This window comes from Bos indicus x Bos taurus, chromosome 13, assembly GCF_003369695.1.
Source record: "Bos indicus x Bos taurus breed Angus x Brahman F1 hybrid chromosome 13, Bos_hybrid_MaternalHap_v2.0, whole genome shotgun sequence".
NCBI lineage: Eukaryota > Metazoa > Chordata > Mammalia > Artiodactyla > Bovidae > Bos > Bos indicus x Bos taurus.
Window position 1 is genome coordinate 43,270,874 of NC_040088.1, and position 18,596 is coordinate 43,289,469.

Genomic DNA, 18,596 nt, shown 5'->3' on the forward strand with positions numbered 1-18,596 from the left:
GTTCAAAATGATAACTGATTTCACAGTAGCTCAAGTCTTGATTGCCATTGACCAGATGCATTTTCAGAAATTAAACTCAATACCCAAAACACTTTTTACTTTAAGATTCTACTTCAGTTCAGTTTAGTCGCTCAGTCGTGTCTGACTCTTTGTGACCCCATGAATCGCAGCACGCCAGGCCTCCCTGTCCATCACCAACTCCTGGAGTTTACTCAAACTCATGTCTATCGAGTCGGTGATGCCATCTCATCCTCTGCTGTCCCCTTCTCCTTCTGCCCCCAATCCCTCCCAGCATCAGAGTCTTTTCCAATGAGTCAACTCTTCGCATGAGGTGGCCAAAGTACTGGAGTTTCAGCTTTAGCACTAGTCCTTCCAATGAACACCCAGGACTGATCTCCTTTAGAATGGACTGATTGGATCTCCTTGCAGTCCAAGGGACTCTCAAGAGTCTTCTCCAACACCACAGTTCAAAAGCATCAATTCTTTGGCGCTCGGCTTTCTTCACAGTCCAACTCTCACATCCATACATGACCACTGGAAAAACCATAGCCTTGACTAGATGGACCTTTGTTGGCAAAGTAATGTCTCTGCTTTTTAATATGCTGTCTAGGTTGGTCATAACTTTCCTTCCAAGGAGTAAGCGTCTTTTAATTTCATGGCTGCAGTCACCATCTGCAGTGATTTTGGAACCCAAAATAATAAAGTCTGCCACTGTTTCCACTGTTTCCCCATCTATTTGCCATGAAGTGATGGGACCGGATGCCATGATCTTTGTTTTCTGAATGTTGAGCTTTAAGCCAACTTTTTCACTCTCCTCTTTCACTTTCACCATACTAATAGTAATTTTAAGTATTTTGTCAAAAGCACACTTCTTCCAAGTGACAATTGAATTCTTTCATCGATCCATCGTTTTCAGACGCTCATAGTGGCCTGGATCCGAGCAAACCTCTGTGTGTACGTCTCCCGGGAGCTCTGGGACGACTTTCTCGGGGTGCTCTCCTCCCTCACGGACTGGGAGGAGCTGATCCACGAATGGGCCAGCATCATGGACTCCTTGACGGCTGTGCTGGCCAGGACCGTGTATGGAGTTGAGATGACCAATCTACCTCTGGACAAGTTAAGTGAACAGAAGGAAAAGAAACAGCGAGGCAAAGGTATTCCATCTCTGGCCCCTCTGGTGACCCCAGGTGTCTGAGCTGAGTGTATGCATGCATGCTAAGTCGCTCCAGTCGTGTCCTACTCTTTCCGACCCTATAGACTGTAGCCCGCCAGGCCCCTCTGTCCAAGGGATTCCCCAGGCAAGAATACTGATGTGGGTTGCCATGCCCTCCTCCAGGGGATCTTCCTGACCAAGGGATCGAACCCACGTCTCCATGTCTCCTGCATTGCCAGGCGGGTTCTTTACCACTAGCACCACCTGGGAAGTCTGAGGCTGAGTAGGAGTGTATATTAAACTCCAGGCAGTCATTGCATGGAATTGCATCAGCTGAACCAATGGTGTCTTTTTAACAGTGGCATTCAGTCACATATCCTAGCTCTGTGTCCCCTTCCTAAGGATGATGGATGGATGCAGGGGCTGTGGGGGAAGGAGGAGGGAGGAGGAGGACTGAGAGCTGTAGTGATAGCAGTGGAGGCGGGGACACCTTCTCTGCTGTCACCCTCACAGGAGGCTGTGAAATGCATGCCACTCTCCCCACATCACAGATCAGACACTCAAGAACAGAGTCCATAGTGATCGGCCTGTTTGAGGGATCACACAGCTAAGAAGTGGTAAAGCTGAAAATCAAAGCCAGACAAGTCCCGCTCAAGACACGCCAATATTTGTCATCTTTCTGCTACCTTCATGGGGAAGGTGGAGGATTCAGTGCTTCCCATGGAGTTGTTTAGCTTTGTTCTGTTTCAGGGTGAGAACTATAGTGAGACCTGGAGTCAGATCCAGCTGGGAACATCAGTGATGGTGTCTGTTGAGATGACACTTTGGAAGTCCATCCTTGTTAATGTTTTTTAAGGCTGTGACACAGTCCTTGGGTTAATTCCCTGTCCTCCAGCTTATTATGTAACCATTTTGAGTCTGCTCAAAGAAATACACGTAATGCAGTAGATAAAGTATGTAAGGATGCTGGGACAGAATGAACAGTGTTGGAGCTGCAGCAGGTGGATAAAATGCAAGGATGCAGGTGAAGAGCCTCGGGGCTGCACGGGGAGGCAGGGAGGGGGCAGATTTGACTCTGATCATCAACAGGGTAGCATCAGAGCATCACTGAGGGCAGAAGGTGTGAACAGCCTACCTGCCTGGCTTTTCCAGGTCCCAGGATCTGAGAGGAGTTTTTCCTCCAAAGACTCCCGAAGGGTATGATATCTGGCGTGGTCAACTGCAACCTCCACAATGGTCTTAGCGCAGGTTGTGTCAGTTAGCTTTGCCATGTGACAAAGAACCCCAAAATATAATGGCTTCAAATAGCGCTGTTTATTTAAATTATGATTTTATGGATTGGCAGTCGGGGTTGGCCTCCCTGGGATGGATCTGCTGGCCTCACAGCTGCACCTGCCATCAGCCGGGCTGTGACCTGCTCACAGCTCTGCTGTCGGGCTGGCCAGCTGTCAACTGCAGTAGTGGAGGTGAAGGGGCTGAACACGCTTCCTCACCCCTGCAGGCTTGCTCAAGCTGTTCACCTAATGGCTTAGGGGTCCAGGAGCAGCGGGAGGGCAAGCCCATTCTCAAGTGCATTTCAGATCTCTGCTTGGCCAGTGTTTGCTGCCAAAGTATGTAATATGTTGAAGCTCAGAGTCAGTGGGGGAGAGGATGACAGAGGATGTGGGATACAGGAAGTGCGAACCAATTATAATGATTCGTTAGCCGCAGAGACATGTAATTAACATGACTGGTTCCTAGAATGTCTCCACTGCCGTCTGTGAGTAGCTCCCCGGGGCATCAATTAGTAAGAGCAAGTCAGTGAGAAACCAAAACTAGCTAGTTGAGGTCTGGGGCATTCCAGTGAAACTGTCCAATCCCAGTTTAGGTTTAGACTGTCTACTGCAATGATGTCTTTACATACTTTAGGCAGAAGATCCCTTTTTGTTCCTCCCTCGTTGAAGTTATACAGAGCCCCTTCCTTAAAAAAAATATACAAGAGTGGAGATATGGGATGAAGTCAGGGCAGGGAGCCCAGAGCCTGGGCCCTGGGCCTCTGTAGTGACCTCTGTAGCAGCTCTGAGGGTCTCTGTGTAAACCCAGAGTCCAGGAGGGTCAGGATGCTTCCATCCAAGAACTTGGTTTCCTAAGACTGTGGGTCTCAGCCCAGCAGAGTCTACCTGACGAGGATGCCTTTCAGGATAGAGGGAGTGGCTGAGAGAAAGTAAGGATCTTCTCAAAACTCAGCACATTCCCCAACTCCTCAAATTCTTATAATCCTCCCTCCCTTTGAACCCCCAGAATATTCTCTTCCCTTCCACCGTGTGAACACAGATTCCTAGGCTTGTCAGAGATAAGCTTGTCTTGGGAAAGTAAACAACTTAAAAAAAATGCTATTTATGGACAGATACAGAACAAATTTGGTTATTTAATGACCATGACAAATATTTCTGATTTATTCATGTTGCTTTATTCCAAAAATGGATATAAATATTTACTGTAGAAATCCTTGCTGTATAAGCAGTAGACTTACGGAAACAAAGTACACTCTCAGAAGAATCTGGGTGTGCAAATGAGCCACAGGTGGCATCCGCCAGCCATGTGCCCAGAACCCTCTAAGTGTCTCTTTCTCTTTTCTTCTGTATCCGTTTGATCCCTGACCACTCACTTGATATATTTGTCTAGAGCAGTATGAGAGGAGAAAAGATGAATCCCAGATCTTCAACATTTTACTGTTTCGGAACTTCACTTAAAAAGGATTTTTGTATTGTTTGTAGCATTTCATTGACTTTGCTCACTTGACTATAATTAGAGTTTATGGGCGTGCATTTCTCTCAGGGATTTGTGGAGAGGTTTGCGTCTGCAGGACAGAATACTGCTCTAAAATCAGTGATCTCTCGTTTTCTGGTTTATAGAAGCATTTTTTGGAGTGTCCCAGGAGCAGTAGTTGGAGAAGGAAATGGCAACCCACTCCAGTATTCTTGCCTGAAAATTCCATGGACAGAGAAGCCTGGTGGGCTATAGTCCACGGGATTGAAAAGAGTCAGACACGCCTGAGTGACTAACACACACAGGGAACAGTGGTATAGTTCATTTGACATTGTTCTTACATTGAGAAAGATGTATTCATGTTTTTGTACACCAGAATGAGTGCTGTGAAGATAGGAGAATTTTCTTGAGGCCACTGAAGGGGCTTGAAAAATACTTTGGCAACAGGAATTTTCAGTTGCCTGATGGATGACTCACCTCCTAAATTGCAGTGTAGGAAGTGGTACCCAGTCTGCTGCAGGAGAACCTGCTGATTATACGTCACTCCATGTAGGGGGTTTGCTGAGTGGCACGGGCTAGGGGAGGAATCATGAAGAAACCAGCCCCTGGATTGTGTTTCTCGTCTCATAGGCTGTGTTCCAGATTCTCAGAAAGGAAGCACCGTGGGGAGGTCCTTTTCTCTGAGCTGGCGGAGCCACCCCGACGTGGCCGTGGCCGAGCCCATGAGATTCAGGAGCGCCACCACGTCCGGGGCGCCAGGGGTCGAGAAAGCCAGAAACGTTGTCCGCCAGAAGGCAACCGGTAAGCGCAAGTCCTAGTATTTCTCCATGGAATGGATGTATAGGAATTATAGGATTTTAATGGATTTATAAGGATTTTTTTTACAGCTTTAAAATTCCACTCAGAACTTAAAGTACGAGGCCTTTTACTGACTGAGATGTCACTATATCTTTTCAGCTTTCTGTCTACTTTTCCAAATCGTGGTTTTTACTATTTATTTCTAAATTCTGCATCATGATAAAGAACTTGAGATGTGAATATCAAGTGAGATGTTTGGTGCAAAAGAGAGAAAATTGGCGTTTTGTTTGAACCTTGAGGAAGATGGATTCTTGGTAATTGCACAGCCGGCTGCGTTGTTGTTCAGTGTTCATCTTAAGACAGCGTGGAAACTTAGTCCACCAAAGAAAAGGAGATTAAGGCTTTAGTTTTCAGGACTGGAGGAAGAATCTACGTTTTCTGCTTCTTAGGAAAATGGCACCTTACATGTTTGTTTACACGACCATACAGTCAGTTAGAATGAATAAGAACTTGAATGGGAACCTCCCGTTAATCACACCGTTGCTACACTTTATTCTTAAAAGAGAGAACTCTTTAGTATGAGCTTGTATACAGTATTTAATAAGAACAAGTAAAGCTGCAAGCCCTCCCAGTGACAGATTCCTGTCTGGGACTTACGTGGCAGTCCAGTGGTTAAGGCGTCACCTTCCAGGGCGAGGGATGCAGGTTCAGTCCCTGTGCTAAAGATCCCACGTGCTTCACAGCCAAGAAAAACCAAAATATGAAACAGAAGCAATATTGAAACAAATTCAGTAAAGACTTTAAGAATGGTCCACATCAAAAACAAAGCCAAAGTTAAGACAGATTCATGTAGGTTTGCTTTTCACATCAATAATGCCATGCAATTGAAATTGATATTCAGCATGTTGACTACAGAGAAAAAGTCACAATTTCCTCTGATCATAAACCAAAGATTCATTGACACTCTGCATAATTTCCAGTGCTCAGTCAAGGCTTCCAACAGATGCCTTAGAATCCTGTTGTTTTTATGAAAATATATTACACGTTAACCCTAACTGCCTCATTGTTTTTCCGATAATATTTGTGGGTCATTATCCCTCATTTACTGCTTCCTTTATCCTCTCCCTGAGGAGAGACCCAGTTCCCGGAAACAGGCAGCTTTGGGAAGGCTCACTCACCTATTTCCTTTCTCATCCAAGAGTTTCTTCTCTCTCTTCCACCACTGGGTCCTTGAAAGGGATCAGAATAGGAGTTCATGCCATGCTTGAGCCTCCCACACTGCCTGTTGCCCCTCTCAACCCCTGAATTACAGAGGGGACAAAAGTGCTCATTCAAAGCACTTTTTAAAACACGGGTTGCCACTCCTTCTCCAGGGCATCTTCCCGACCCAGGGGTTGAACCCAGGTCTCCCGAATCGCAGGCAGATTCTTTACTGTCTGAGCCACCAGGGAAGTCCAAGAATACTAGAGTGGGTAAGCCATTCCCTTCTCCCAGGGATTGAACTGGGGTCTCCTGCCTTGCAGGTGGATTCTTTACCGGCTGAGCGTCCAGGGAAACCCTCTCACATGTTAACATAGACAAATGATTCTATGTTGCACGTTCTATATGCCACTACTTGGCCAAAGCACAGCCGTAGGAGAGATTGCACCTTCGTTTTTCAACAGGTATTCTAGACCAACCATACAGTAGAGGTGCTGGTAGGTTTTAGAAAATCCTCTGTGCCTGTTTGGCAGTGTTCTCAATTGCCTGAGAAGCCATGCAAAAACAAGTAAAACCAAGTAAAGGCGCTTGTAGAGTGTGTCACTTCAAAACCATAAACCTGACCTTTGTAGGAGTCATTCAGTCAAAAACACTTAGAACCCTAACCGTTAACAGATAGTGAAGATGAGAGCTATTGAGTTGGACAGATCTATTATCTTCTTGTATCCGGTTGGCCAAAAAGGTTGTTTGGATTTTCCATAGAATCTTACAGAAAAGCACAAATGAACTTTTTTGCCAACCCAATATTTTATACACATGGCAGCCCACTCCAGTATTCTTGCCTGGAAAATCCCATGGACAGAGGAACCTGATGGGCTATATAGCCCATAGGGTAGCAAAGAGTCAGACACAACTAAAGTGACTGAACAACAACAATGAATATATGTGTATTTCCTATTTTATATTTTTAAAATTTTAAAATATTATGACTTTTTTTGTTGCCTGTGAAGACAATGATTTTTGAAGATTTTACTATATCATACTGTTTTATAAAAGTAATCTATCTAGACTACATATTAGAATTTTTACTCACTTCAATTTTTTTTTTACTTATCTTTAGTCTTCTGAGGAGGCCCAGAATATTCTCACGGTAGATTTTGGTTGTGTAGAGGCCCCCTTTTAATGAGGGAACAGCAGCTCATGACATTAGGTTTTGCCCTGTTAGCATGAAGATGTTTATTATGGAAGACCTATTTGAAAGTGTCTTTTTTTCTAATCCCAGTAAGAGAATATTATAAGATTATTCTAGTTTGCCCCACAGACTATACTTAGACTGAGAAAATGTCAGTGATAGTGGCGAGAGGGAAATATAAAATCAGCAATTGTGGAGTGAGGAAATGATGATTAATTTAACAGAGAATTAACTCTTTTGCACCTTAAAAGGACAGGCAGGGAGAATCTTAGAGAATTAAAAAGTTGACCTTGTTTTCCTGAGTGTGAATGATGCTAAAACCTTACATGTCTAAAGTGAATGGTTAAAGCAGATTTTCACACAAAATAACCTATATTTTATTATTTCTAAAATATCTAGTGATCAATTTTGGGAAAATGCACAATTATTTGATTTATAAAAGGAAAACTTTTTAAATGAAGCATCCCTGACATTGAGACATGGACACATCTTTCAGGAAATTTGAAGTCAAGTTAGTTTGATGTTTACACGGAAGTTGTCTTCACCTAAATAGTATCTAACATGTTTATGATTATGCATTGCAGACAGTTCTCTAGAGCTGGGAATTCTGGTAGTCAGAGAGTGGGGAAAAGACAGGAAAAGTAAGAAGTTTGCTTTTTGCAAAAGCCTCACTACCATTTGTAGGTCTATTTCATTAATGTTAAATAAAATCATGTGGAAATAATACAGTAAGTGAACCTTCCTAGTTGTGTTTTAAAGACTAAACTGGTTTTCCTGATGATGGTTTCATATGTATGAGGCGTATTCTCTCCTTACGTCCATTCATTTCCTCAAATGGTTTTGAGTAGCAATATATAGTATATAGAAAAGTTAAGAACATCCTAAAGTTTGTAGTAAGAAATTATGGACTTAATCAGCATAAAGTGTGATTTCAAAGGCTGTGTTTCATGAAGATTTTAACTTTTTTTCCCAAATGTCAGATCCTTGAGTCTGCAAGTTGACTTTTATGTGTTCTTGAGCTTTTAGAATAATTGAAGTGATTTGCTTTTAAATGCAGTCGTCTCTCAGTAAGCCTGATTATTTATGAAACAGTTTTCATCTTAAGTTAGATTCTTCCCTCCCTCACCATGGTCTTTTCGTTTGGGTCCTTTTAGAAGAGAAAACTGGTTATAACGTCTGCCCAAGTAAACAGACGACCCAAACGCAAATCTGATACACAGCAGAAAAAAAAAGGAAAGGCTCAACACAAAAGGCATTCCAAAACGGAGATCGATCATTTGTGAATGGCCCGTTCTCCTCGCCATCAGCATGACTGAAAGTTGGCTGTATTTAGAGACTTATCATTAAATCCTGTGCGTTGTGCCAACTTCCTTTAAAGTCTGAAGTGACCTCCTTTGAATATTTAAAGCGAGCCCAGAAAAATAATAATAATAAGGAAAAGGAAGAAGTGAAAGATCTTGATGTTCTTCTGACACTTGACTCTGTTGCTTTGTCTCTCCTGGAAGCTAAGCGAAGCCAGTCTATCAGCAACTGTGCCCACCTCTCTGAGGCTTTGCCCGCTACTAAAAGCGTCCCACTCCTCCTCCACACCGTGAGCGCTCTCTTCCCTGGTCTCTCTTACTCTTCTTGCTCCCACAGGCTGTCAGGTACTGTAATACTGTCTCTTCTGTCCCACTGTGTCCCTGGGCTGCTCCCGCTGGCTTGCTCGCTCGCCCCTGGGTCTGCCTTCCTTTGTTAATATCCCCGCCTCACGCATGTGTGCCTGGCCATTGCACTTGGCGTTTATTTTCAAAGAATGTCAATTGTTTCTAGGTAGTTAGATGCTCAGTAGCAATTAAATAGTCAAGCAGAATCTCTGCATCTGGGCTTTGCATTCTGAGCTGAGAACCATACTTTTTTTCTTTTTTTATTGGAATATAATTGATTTACAATGTTGTGTTAGTTTCTGCTGTACAATGAAGTGAATCGGCTCTGTATATACATATATCCCCTCCCTATTGGACTTCCTCCTGCCCCCCCATCCCACTGCTCTATGTCATCACAGAGCACCAAGCTGAGTTCCTTATTTTATACAGCAGGTTCCCACTAGCTGTTTTACACACAGTGGTATATATATGTCAATGCTACTCTCTCAATTCATCCCACCTTCCCCTTCTCCCCTTGTGTCCACATGTCCAGAGAACCATAGTTTTAAGAGGGGAAAACAGTGATGCCAGCCTTGTGTGCCTTGTATATGGAGCCTATAGTGGAAGGGAATCTTCGTAAAATTCTACAGTGGTTCTGAGCCTGCCAATGTTAGTGTGTTTGCTGGGCCTCCCTCAGAATGAATGAACTGGAAAAGTTATGCAGGCTAGAGTTCCTTGGAGTGAATAAATCATATTCATGTATAAAATAATGATCAGTTTACACAGATTCATACTGATTATTGAGTATGAAAAATAACAATGAGTAGTAAAAACAATTTGAGTAAAAAAAATAACAATGGTGAAAATTGCTAATTTTCAAAAGAAATGTTATTCCCGGCCTTTAGCCAGTTAAAATTGAGTTCAGCTACATATTGTTTATATAGTTGCCCTTTCTGGTTTATTAAGATGTTGTCGCATCAAAAGTAATTATTAGCATGGACACCTCAACAAAAGGATTTATAGTGAATAATTAGGTCTGTGTCTACTTATTTCTCTGTGATCCCAAAATGAATCTTCTTACTGAAGAGGGAAGTGTTTTCATGTCCTTTTGGTCTCAGAAAGATAGTATTATAGATTAGTATCTATTTAATATTGGAGATAGCTTAATTGTGGCTTTGAGTGGCAGTAAATCATGTCATACTCTGGTTTAGCACAGCAACATACCCTTGATGAATACATAAAATGTCATGTTACTTACTTCTAGAATATGATAGAAGAATAAGAACTGCGTTTCTTAGAAAGCTCTTTTTGTCTAGTAAATATTGAAGGTGGAAAATAGTAAGAATGGTACATGAGAAGATGGTCACCAGTCAGTTAAATCACTGATGAACATTTAACTGCTTCACAATTTGGTTTAAAAAAAAAATACTCCAACCTGGAGATGATTAAAAAAGTATTTTAATTAGTTTTGCTTTCTATGTGGCTGATATATGCCCATAAGGTGAAAAGTGTTCCTTTTTCACATCCCATTTTTTCCCCCACTCCATTTTGTTTAAGTTTTTTAAAATAGTTTGCCCAGAATATGTTCTCACAAGAAATCTCTTCCTGTTAGTAATCTCATTTTGGAGGTTTTTTTTCCTCAATCATTATTATATGTTAGTTGACTCAGGTTCTCAATTCCCATATGTATGTACACAGTTCCAACAGAAGTTGAATAAGATTTCAAGCAGGGATTCTCAACTGGGGACGATTTGCCCCCCAAGAACATTTAGCAGTGTCTGGTGACTTTGGTAGTCATCAAGCCAGGGTCCTGCTCCCTGTGTCCAGGAAATGGATGCCGCTAACCATCTTACAATGGACAAGGCTGCTGCAGAGAGCCGTCTGACCCAAAATATCAATGGTACTGAGGCTTGAGAGATCTCGATTTAGGGTGGAATGAAGCAGGCCGTGCTTGGTCTATGTTTCTGTGCCTTCACCATCCTCCTCCTGGTTTTAGGGAGAAAAGGACCTAGCGGTACAGTGACTTTGAGGATGATTTGCTGATGTTTCATCTGCAAACCACAGTTTGCAAGCTCTTCCCTCGTCTGATGCCATGTCTGCTGTACTAGTAAAGTGATCCACGGTCCTGGGTGACTGTTGTATTAAAGGCCTGGGCCCAGAAACGACGTGTGTCAGTCCTCAGTAGGAGATTTTATGTCCCCCGTGGGTTGGCCCATGAGAGGATTAAATGTGTGCTCCATTTTAAACTCTGGTGCTGGCTTATCTTGCTAACCTGTTGCTAAATACAGATATAGTCGGCTAGGCATATATCCGTGTGTGCATAATACACAGACACTTTTTTTATGTTTGGCTGTGCTGGGTCTTCATTGCTGTACTCAGGCTTTCTCCTGCAGCGAGCAGGGGCTCCTCTTCACTTGCAGTGTGAGGGCTTCTCATTGGGAGGGCTTCCCTTGTTGTTCCTGTGTTCCCTGCACTGGCAGGCAGATTCCCAACCACTGGACCACCGGGGAAGTCCTACAGACACTTTTAAAGTTGCCCCTCTTTACTATAGATGACAGTCAGCTAACTTTGTGTTCTTTTAGGTTAACGTTTCTCGGTTTTGTTTCTTGTCTCACCAACATGTGTTTTAATAATATAACCAGTAGACAATTTCTTACCTTCATCCACTCTGATGTCTTATTCTGATCCCTTTGGGATGCCTTATTTGATCACAGCAGAATTCTGGGACAGTCACGACCACCTGTATCCTGTTAATTCGTATGAATAGCTGCATAAAAGAACACGTTGAGGGTGAAACTGGCAGTTTCAGTGACTTCCTTTTTTATTCTCTTCGATGGAAACAGTTCTTTCCAGCTGTTTTGCACTTTTAACTGCTTTTATGTTCAGACATTTATCAATCTGTAGCACAGGCCATGCAGATGGTAGGCTTTATGTTTCTTTGGAGAATATTATAATGGTTGTAATTAGAGGGTCATGATCTTCTTTTGTTCCAAAGGAGGCTTAATGGGGCCTGATTGAAAGCCTCACTTTGCTGCCCCTGCATCTGGCTTTATGGCTTCCAGGTAGCACCGGGTTGTCGGGACGTGCTTATGAACAGGGTCCCCAGCGTCCTTGTGGGACACGTCAAGATGTTGAATTGATTTATGTCTCTTGTGCTTTTTATAGGGTCAAGTTGGTTTGTGGCCAGTGTTTTAAAAGTTAGGAAACTACATGATTAATTTTGCTTGTGCAACCTCGTATGAGGAGTAAACAGAACCCGAAATTTTGGTAATTGAAGAATGAGTCTCAGTCTGTTTAGTAAGATGGATTAAGGAAGCCTCAAATTAGAGAGTGAATGAAATGTCTTTGAAAAGTAGTCAGACGTTTGGGATAAATTGAAGTTTCTGAAGAGTTTGCACACTTAATTTAATCACACTAACTCTTCTTTCAGTGGGGAAAAATGAAATCAGCCTTTATTTGATCATTTTTTAGTGCTTTGAATGAGCTTTAGAAAGCAGTGATTTAGTAATGGGCGTTGCGTAATGTAGCCTCTCAAGAAGCTAAAAAGTTGGTGCTTTTAGAGTTTGGGTTACTAGGTTAGCCCTGCTTGAGAGAATGTGCGTAATCTGGTGATTCTGAGATAGGATTCAGTGCTTTGAAGTGATTTGAATGGTGTAATATTCAAAACAGAGACTGCATTAGACCTCCCAGCATTTATAATGTCCTTTTTATGTAACTTAGACTGTCCTATTTCTGTTTTGCACATCAGATAATCCTCTACCTTGATATTTGCCTATCAGTGTTGTTATTTAATGACTAAGTCATGTCCAACTCTTTGCAATCCCATGGACTACAGCTCACCAGGCTTCCTTGTCCTTCACTATCTCTCAAAGTTTGCTCAAACTTCGTATCCATTGAGTCAGTGATGCTGTTTAACCATCTTATCCTCTCCCGCCCCCTTCTCCTCCTGTCCTCAATCTTTCCCAGCATCAGGGTTTTTCTAGTGAGTCAGCTCTTCACATCAGGTGGCCAAAGTATTGGAGTTTCAGCTTCAGCATCAGTCCTTCCAGTGAGTATTCAGGGTTGATTTCCTTTAGGATGGACTGGTTTGATATCCTTGCAGTCCAAGGGACTCTCGAGTCATCTCAAACACCACAGTTCAAAAGCATCAATTCCTCAGTGCTCAGCATACTTTATGGTCCACCTCTCACATCCATACATGACTACTGGGAAAACCATAGCTTTGACTATATGGACCTTTGCTGGCAAAGTGATGTTTCTGCTTTTAAATATGCTGTCTAGATTTGTCATAGCTTTTCTTCTAAGGAGCAAGCATCTTTTACTTTCATGGCTGCAGTCACCATCCACAGTGATTTTGAAGCCCAAGATAATACAATCTGCCACTGTTTCCATTTTTTCTCCTTCTACTTGCCATGAAGTGATGGGATCCGATGCCATGATATTCGTTTTATGAATGTTGAGTTTCAGCAGTAGTAGTAGTGTTAGTTACTCAATCATGTCTGACACTTTGTGACCCCATGGTATCAATGTTCAGTTCAGTTCAGTCACTCAGTCGTGTCCGACTCTTTGCGATCCCATGAATCGCAGCACACCAGGCCTCCTTGTCCATCACCAACTCCTGGAGTTCACTCAAACTCATGTGCATCGAGTTGGTGATGCCATCCAGCCATCTCATCCTCTGTTGTCCCCTCCTCCTCCTGCCCCCAGTCCCTCCCAGCGTCAGGGTCTTTTCCAATGAGTCAACTCTTCACATGAGGTGGCCAGAGTATTGGAGTTTCAGCATCAGTCCTTCCAATGAACACCCAGGACTGATCTCCTTTAGGATGGACTGGTTGGACCTCCTTGCAGTCCAAGGGACTCTCAAGAGTCTTCTCCAACACCACAGTTCAAAAGCATCAATTCTTTGGCGCTTAGCTTTCTTCATAGTCCAACTCTCACATCCAAACATGACCACTGGAAAAACCATAGCCTTGACTAGATGGACCTTTGTTGGCAAAGTAATATCTCTGCTTTTTAATTATGCTGTCTAGGTTGGTCATAACTTTCCTTCCAAGGAGTAAGCGTCTTTTAATTTCATGGCTGCAATCACCATCTGCAGTGATTTTGGAGCCCCCAAAAATAAAGTCTGACACTGTTTCCACTGTTTCCCCATCTATTTGCCGTGAAGTGATGGGACCAGATGCCATGATCTTAGTTTTTGGTATCAATGTTAAATGGTTTTAGTTTGTTAGAAAAGAGCAGTTGCTACATCTGACCCTGGAGAAGAGCGACAGCCTTAACCGAAATAAAAAGCCAGCAGGGGGAGCTCAAGAACTGTTTTAAAAAGAAAGAAAAAAAGTACCAAGAAAATGTTTCTGGTAGTCATTTGTTCATCTGTACAGAACAAATATTAAGTATAGACAATGGCACCCCACTCCAGCACTCTTGCCTGGAAAATCCCATGGACAGAGAAGCCTGGTAGGCTACAGTCCATGGGGTCGCTAGGAGTAGGACACGACTGAGCGACTTCACTTTCACTGTTCACTTTCATGCATTGGAGAAGGAAATGGCAACCCACTCCAGTGTTCTTGCCTGGAGGATCCCAGAGATGGCGGAGCCTGGTGGGCTGCCGTCTATGGGGTCCCACAGAGTCGGACACGACTGAAGCGACTTAGCTTAGCTTAGCATAGCATAGAACAAAATATGAGAAAAGCCCCGAAAATGTACAGTTCCAAATCGGGAAATTGGCTTTAACTTGCGAGATAAAGAGAATTTGCGTGCTTTTTTTTCCCCCTTCACCCTCTTTCTTGTGACAGCCGAGTCCAGGAGTCGCTCAGGGCACCCACCCCACAGCCTGGCAGTTCCTGTGACCGGGATTCGCTCTCCACCCTCCCCCTCTTCACAGGTCTCCTATCCCACCTGTTCCTGTGGTTTCTGTATGCTTGGCTGTCCTTCACCTAAGAAGGCTTGATCAGCCTTTTACAAAAGCAGAGCCTTAAAGCCACATCAGGCCAGCCTGTTGGGAAGGCAGAACAGCTGGCCCTGCAGGCTCTTTATCCGTCTGTTGTCTGAGGACCGGTGGGGACACTCGTGTTTGGAAGCTGTAGTCAAGGCTGGGCTTCATCCCACCAGATGGCGATATTCTGTATCCTGAAAAAGATGCTGCCAGCGTTGGCCCAGTCCTTATTTGTTTCTGCTCAGAGCCCAGAAACCAACATCTACCAGCTCTTGGCATCACGTTCAAGGGAATAAAGCCCACTCTTCCCACTGTCTATAAAGACTGGCATGTGCCAATTGTTTCTGATAGAAGCAGGCAGCTCTTGGGCTCCCTCTGCTGACACTGGATTTACAAGTAGGTTCATTAACAAATAGAAGCCCTTCTCAGAAGGTGTCAGTGTCTTGCATAATTAGAACGAACAAGGAAAGAAAACAGTGGGAAGGACAGCTGGTGGTGTCATCTGGCTTCCTCTGCCTGATACTGAGGAGTCTGAGAGCAGAGCTGTAGGGGGCCTGGTCTGTCTCTGGGATGCTGGATGGAGCATGGTGTTTATGGATGTCTCATGTTTCTTGTAGGGAAGTGAACAGCTCTTGGCTCTTCAGGATCAGAGAAGGGCAGAGACGACGTGGAAAGACGAGGCTGTGGTGGATCTGTCTGCTCTTTCTACCCTGCCTTCCTTTGCTTGTTTCCCTGAGTCCAGCTTCTTGACAGTATCTGGATTTAGACCATGGCCCTGCTTCCCTGGTAGCTCAGACAGTAAAGAATCTGCCTGCAGTGCAGGAGACCCGGGTTTAATCCCTGGGTTGGAAAGATTCCCTGAAGAAGGGAATGGCAACCCACTCCAGTTTTCTTGCCTGGAGAATTCCATTGACAGACCATGGGATCGAAAAGTGAGCGACTCACACTTTTACTTTCACACCTGGACTTTGGCTTTGAGGTCTGGTAACTTGCATCCATGTACTTAAAAATAGAGTTTTTGTGTGGATAGTAAAAATAAAGCGACAGCCCTTCAGTGAAATCCTCTATTATATTTAGAATTTTCCTACATACAGCTCTTGGTTGGGGTGAACCAATCCTTTGGCTTGTGGCTCTGGTTGAAGGTTACACAGAAGAGGACACCTTGGCTGCATTTCAGGGGATGAATCAGGTGACACGTCCAGGGAGGACAGTACAGGCTGAGTTTTGATCACTCCCTTCTTAGAAGGACTGATTGTTGTTGTTCAGTCGCTCAGTCATGTCCAACTCTGTGACCCCGTGGACTGCAGCACACCAGGCTTCCCTGTCCTTCACCGTCTCCCAAAGTTTGCTCAGACTCATGTCCATTGAGTCACCATCTCATCCTCTGCTGCCCTCTTCTCCTCCTGCCCTCAATCTTTCCCAGCATCAGGGGCTTTAACAATGAGTCTTCTCTTCACATCAGGTGGAAGTATTGGAGCTTCAGCTTCAGCATCAGTGCTTCCAATGAACAGTCAGGCTTGATTTCCGTTAGGATACTGGTTTGATCTCCTTGCTGTCCAAGAGACTCTCAAGAGTCTTCTCTGACACCACAGTTTAAAAGCATCAATTCTTTGGCGCTCAGCCTTCTTTATGGTCCAACTCACATCTGTCCATGACTACTGGAAAACCATAGATTTGACTAGTTAGATTTTGTTGGCAAAGTGATGTCTTTGCTGTCTGGGTTCGTCATAGTTTGTCAGAAGGACTGAAACTGTGACTAATGAAAATTTGGAGAAAACATGATCCTAGGGTTATGGATGTAGAGTTCTGAGGCTGCACAAAGGAGGATGAAGTCTGGAGGGGAAGCAGCGGTGGGGTCACAGGCTGGACCACATGGCAAGTCCTGCAGGAGGGGAGCCTGGGCAGCATGGTGGGGGGTGGAGGTCAACCCAGGGGTGGGGGGAGCAGCAGGATCAGGTGGGCTGGGCCTGCTCGAGACTGAAGAGCACAAGGACTCCTAGTGGGGGTCAAGCCTCTGGGGTGATATCAAGGGGCCCTTGTTCACGGTGAGGAGCGTGAGCTTGAGTGGACAGTGATAGGGGCCTCGGATGTCCACAGCAGGGGTGGTACTGTTAGATCTCAGTTGTAGGGGGGCTTCCTGAGGCCATGGGGAGGAGGGCAGGGAGGAGGCTGATAAGGATAAAGCCGGAGGTCAGGGATTATGTCACCTTGGAGCCTCCATGCTGCAGACAGGAGGTGGGGTGACCCTTCCAGCGCCTTGTGTTGTCTTGGGAGATTAAAATGAACCATGACATTTAGAAATGAGCTAGGAGGGACTTCTCTAGGGGAACATGGTTTATCTTGATCCTAGCTGGGATCACCCAGTGGTCAGTACTCAGCTGTGGTTTTCTATTTTATGATGTACATTTATCGATTCTCTAAAAATACCAGTGGATCGTTTTTGTACCTGAGTGATAAATTCACGCTTGCATTTGGTGATGTCATTAAATAATTGCAGTATTTTACGTTGGACCGTTGTACAGTTATCTGTTAAAAGAAATGATAAAGTTAAAATTCCCGCTTTCTTTCATCTTCCTTCCGGGTGTGGTGTGTGTGTGCGAGTGCGTGCGTGTGTGTGTGTATGTGATATTCTGCTCTCTCAAGTGGAAATGCCCTGTCCCTGCATCTCCTGGCTCCCCCTCCCCTGGGCATGCCTGTCCCTAAAGCTCCTATGACTTACAGTTGTCAACCATTCTGCTTGCGCTTTCTGTTTTTTTGTTTTTTGTTTTTTTTTACTTCTTCACTTTGAATTAAAACACTTTGTAGAACTTAGAAGGCAAATGTACCCTTGGAGTGAAGTAGAACTTCTAACAAGCATAGAAAACTTTATTGTGAAAGCCACTAATCCTACTGCACAATTTTTGTGGGGAAAAAGTATCTAAAACGACATTTTGTAAAGTCAGTGAAGTAGTGAATTATTTTAAAATGTTTTGAAATCCATCCCTGTGTGTTCTGTGTTAATGCCCACAGAAGTGGAAGAATACCTGCAGCCAGAAAACACACCTGCCACCGAATCTGGGCCCCTGGGGCAGCAGCCGATGGTTCGGAGCGGCAGCAGCCCTGAGGTCACCGAGCCGCTGTGTCCTGAGCCCCCCCAGGTATCAGCATTTTACGCACGCGAGACCCTAGCTTCTGGCTGGGGAGAGGCTGCGTGTCGTGGGGCTTTCTACTTTAATCCTAGTTCTGTTTATTTCAAGGGAATTTACTTTAGAGTTTGATTGCAAGGATGTGATTTCTTGAATCACATGAAATATTTTCACTACTTATTTTTATCTAATTATCTGAATTGTGTGTGTGTGTGTGTCCTTTTTTCAAGTGTAGCGTGTTTGAGGACTAAAAAGAAATCCAGAGTGGCTGGAGGAGGTGGGAGGAAGAGGATGTTCACCCCAGGCGAGGAACGGCAGCAGGTTAGGGCAGAGGCCAGGAGGAGAGGGGTCATGGGGTGAGGGATGAGAGGTGGATGGCTGACCAGACTTGTGAAGCTTATTAGCAGCATGTAGATCTGCCGAGGTTGAAAAATGATAACTTGTATTATTAGCGTTATGGGCTTCCCTGGTGGCTAAGTGGTAAAGAATCTGCCTGCAATGCAGGAGACCCAGGTTCAATCCCTGGGTGGGGAAGATCCCTTGGAGGAGGAAATGGTGACCCACTCCAGTATTCTTGCCTGGGAAATCCCATGGACAGAGGAGCCTTGCGGGCTACAGTCCATAGGGTTGCAGAGTCGGACACAACTGAGCGACTGAGCAGGCATGCACACCAACTAGCATTAATCCACACAGTTTCTCCAGCAGCTTTCAGCAGCAACCAGGGTGAAAGGTGGCAAGGCAGGTGGTTAGACCTGTGAGCTTTGACAAATGTGTTTTACAGTGAAAATGCATGTTTAAGTGTGTCTGGTGACAGTGAGCA

General features: G+C 44.2%; 1 protein-coding gene and 1 non-coding gene across 2 annotated transcripts in view; both read left to right on the forward strand.

Moving 5' to 3' along the window:
• The window catches only part of RALGAPA2 (Ral GTPase activating protein catalytic alpha subunit 2), a 269,547-nt gene that overhangs the window by 90,744 nt on the left and 160,207 nt on the right, over positions 1-18,596 (forward strand). Inside the window, exons 15-18 of the mRNA XM_027559590.1 lie at positions 917-1,154; positions 4,532-4,702; positions 17,661-17,778; positions 18,489-18,499. Of these exons, the coding sequence (XP_027415391.1) occupies positions 917-1,154; positions 4,532-4,702; positions 17,661-17,778; positions 18,489-18,499 (538 nt within the window). The remainder of the gene's footprint in view (positions 1-916; positions 1,155-4,531; positions 4,703-17,660; positions 17,779-18,488; positions 18,500-18,596) is intronic.
• On the forward strand, positions 18,240-18,310 carry TRNAC-GCA. Its single transcript has one exon. It is a non-coding gene; the product is annotated as a tRNA-Cys (tRNA).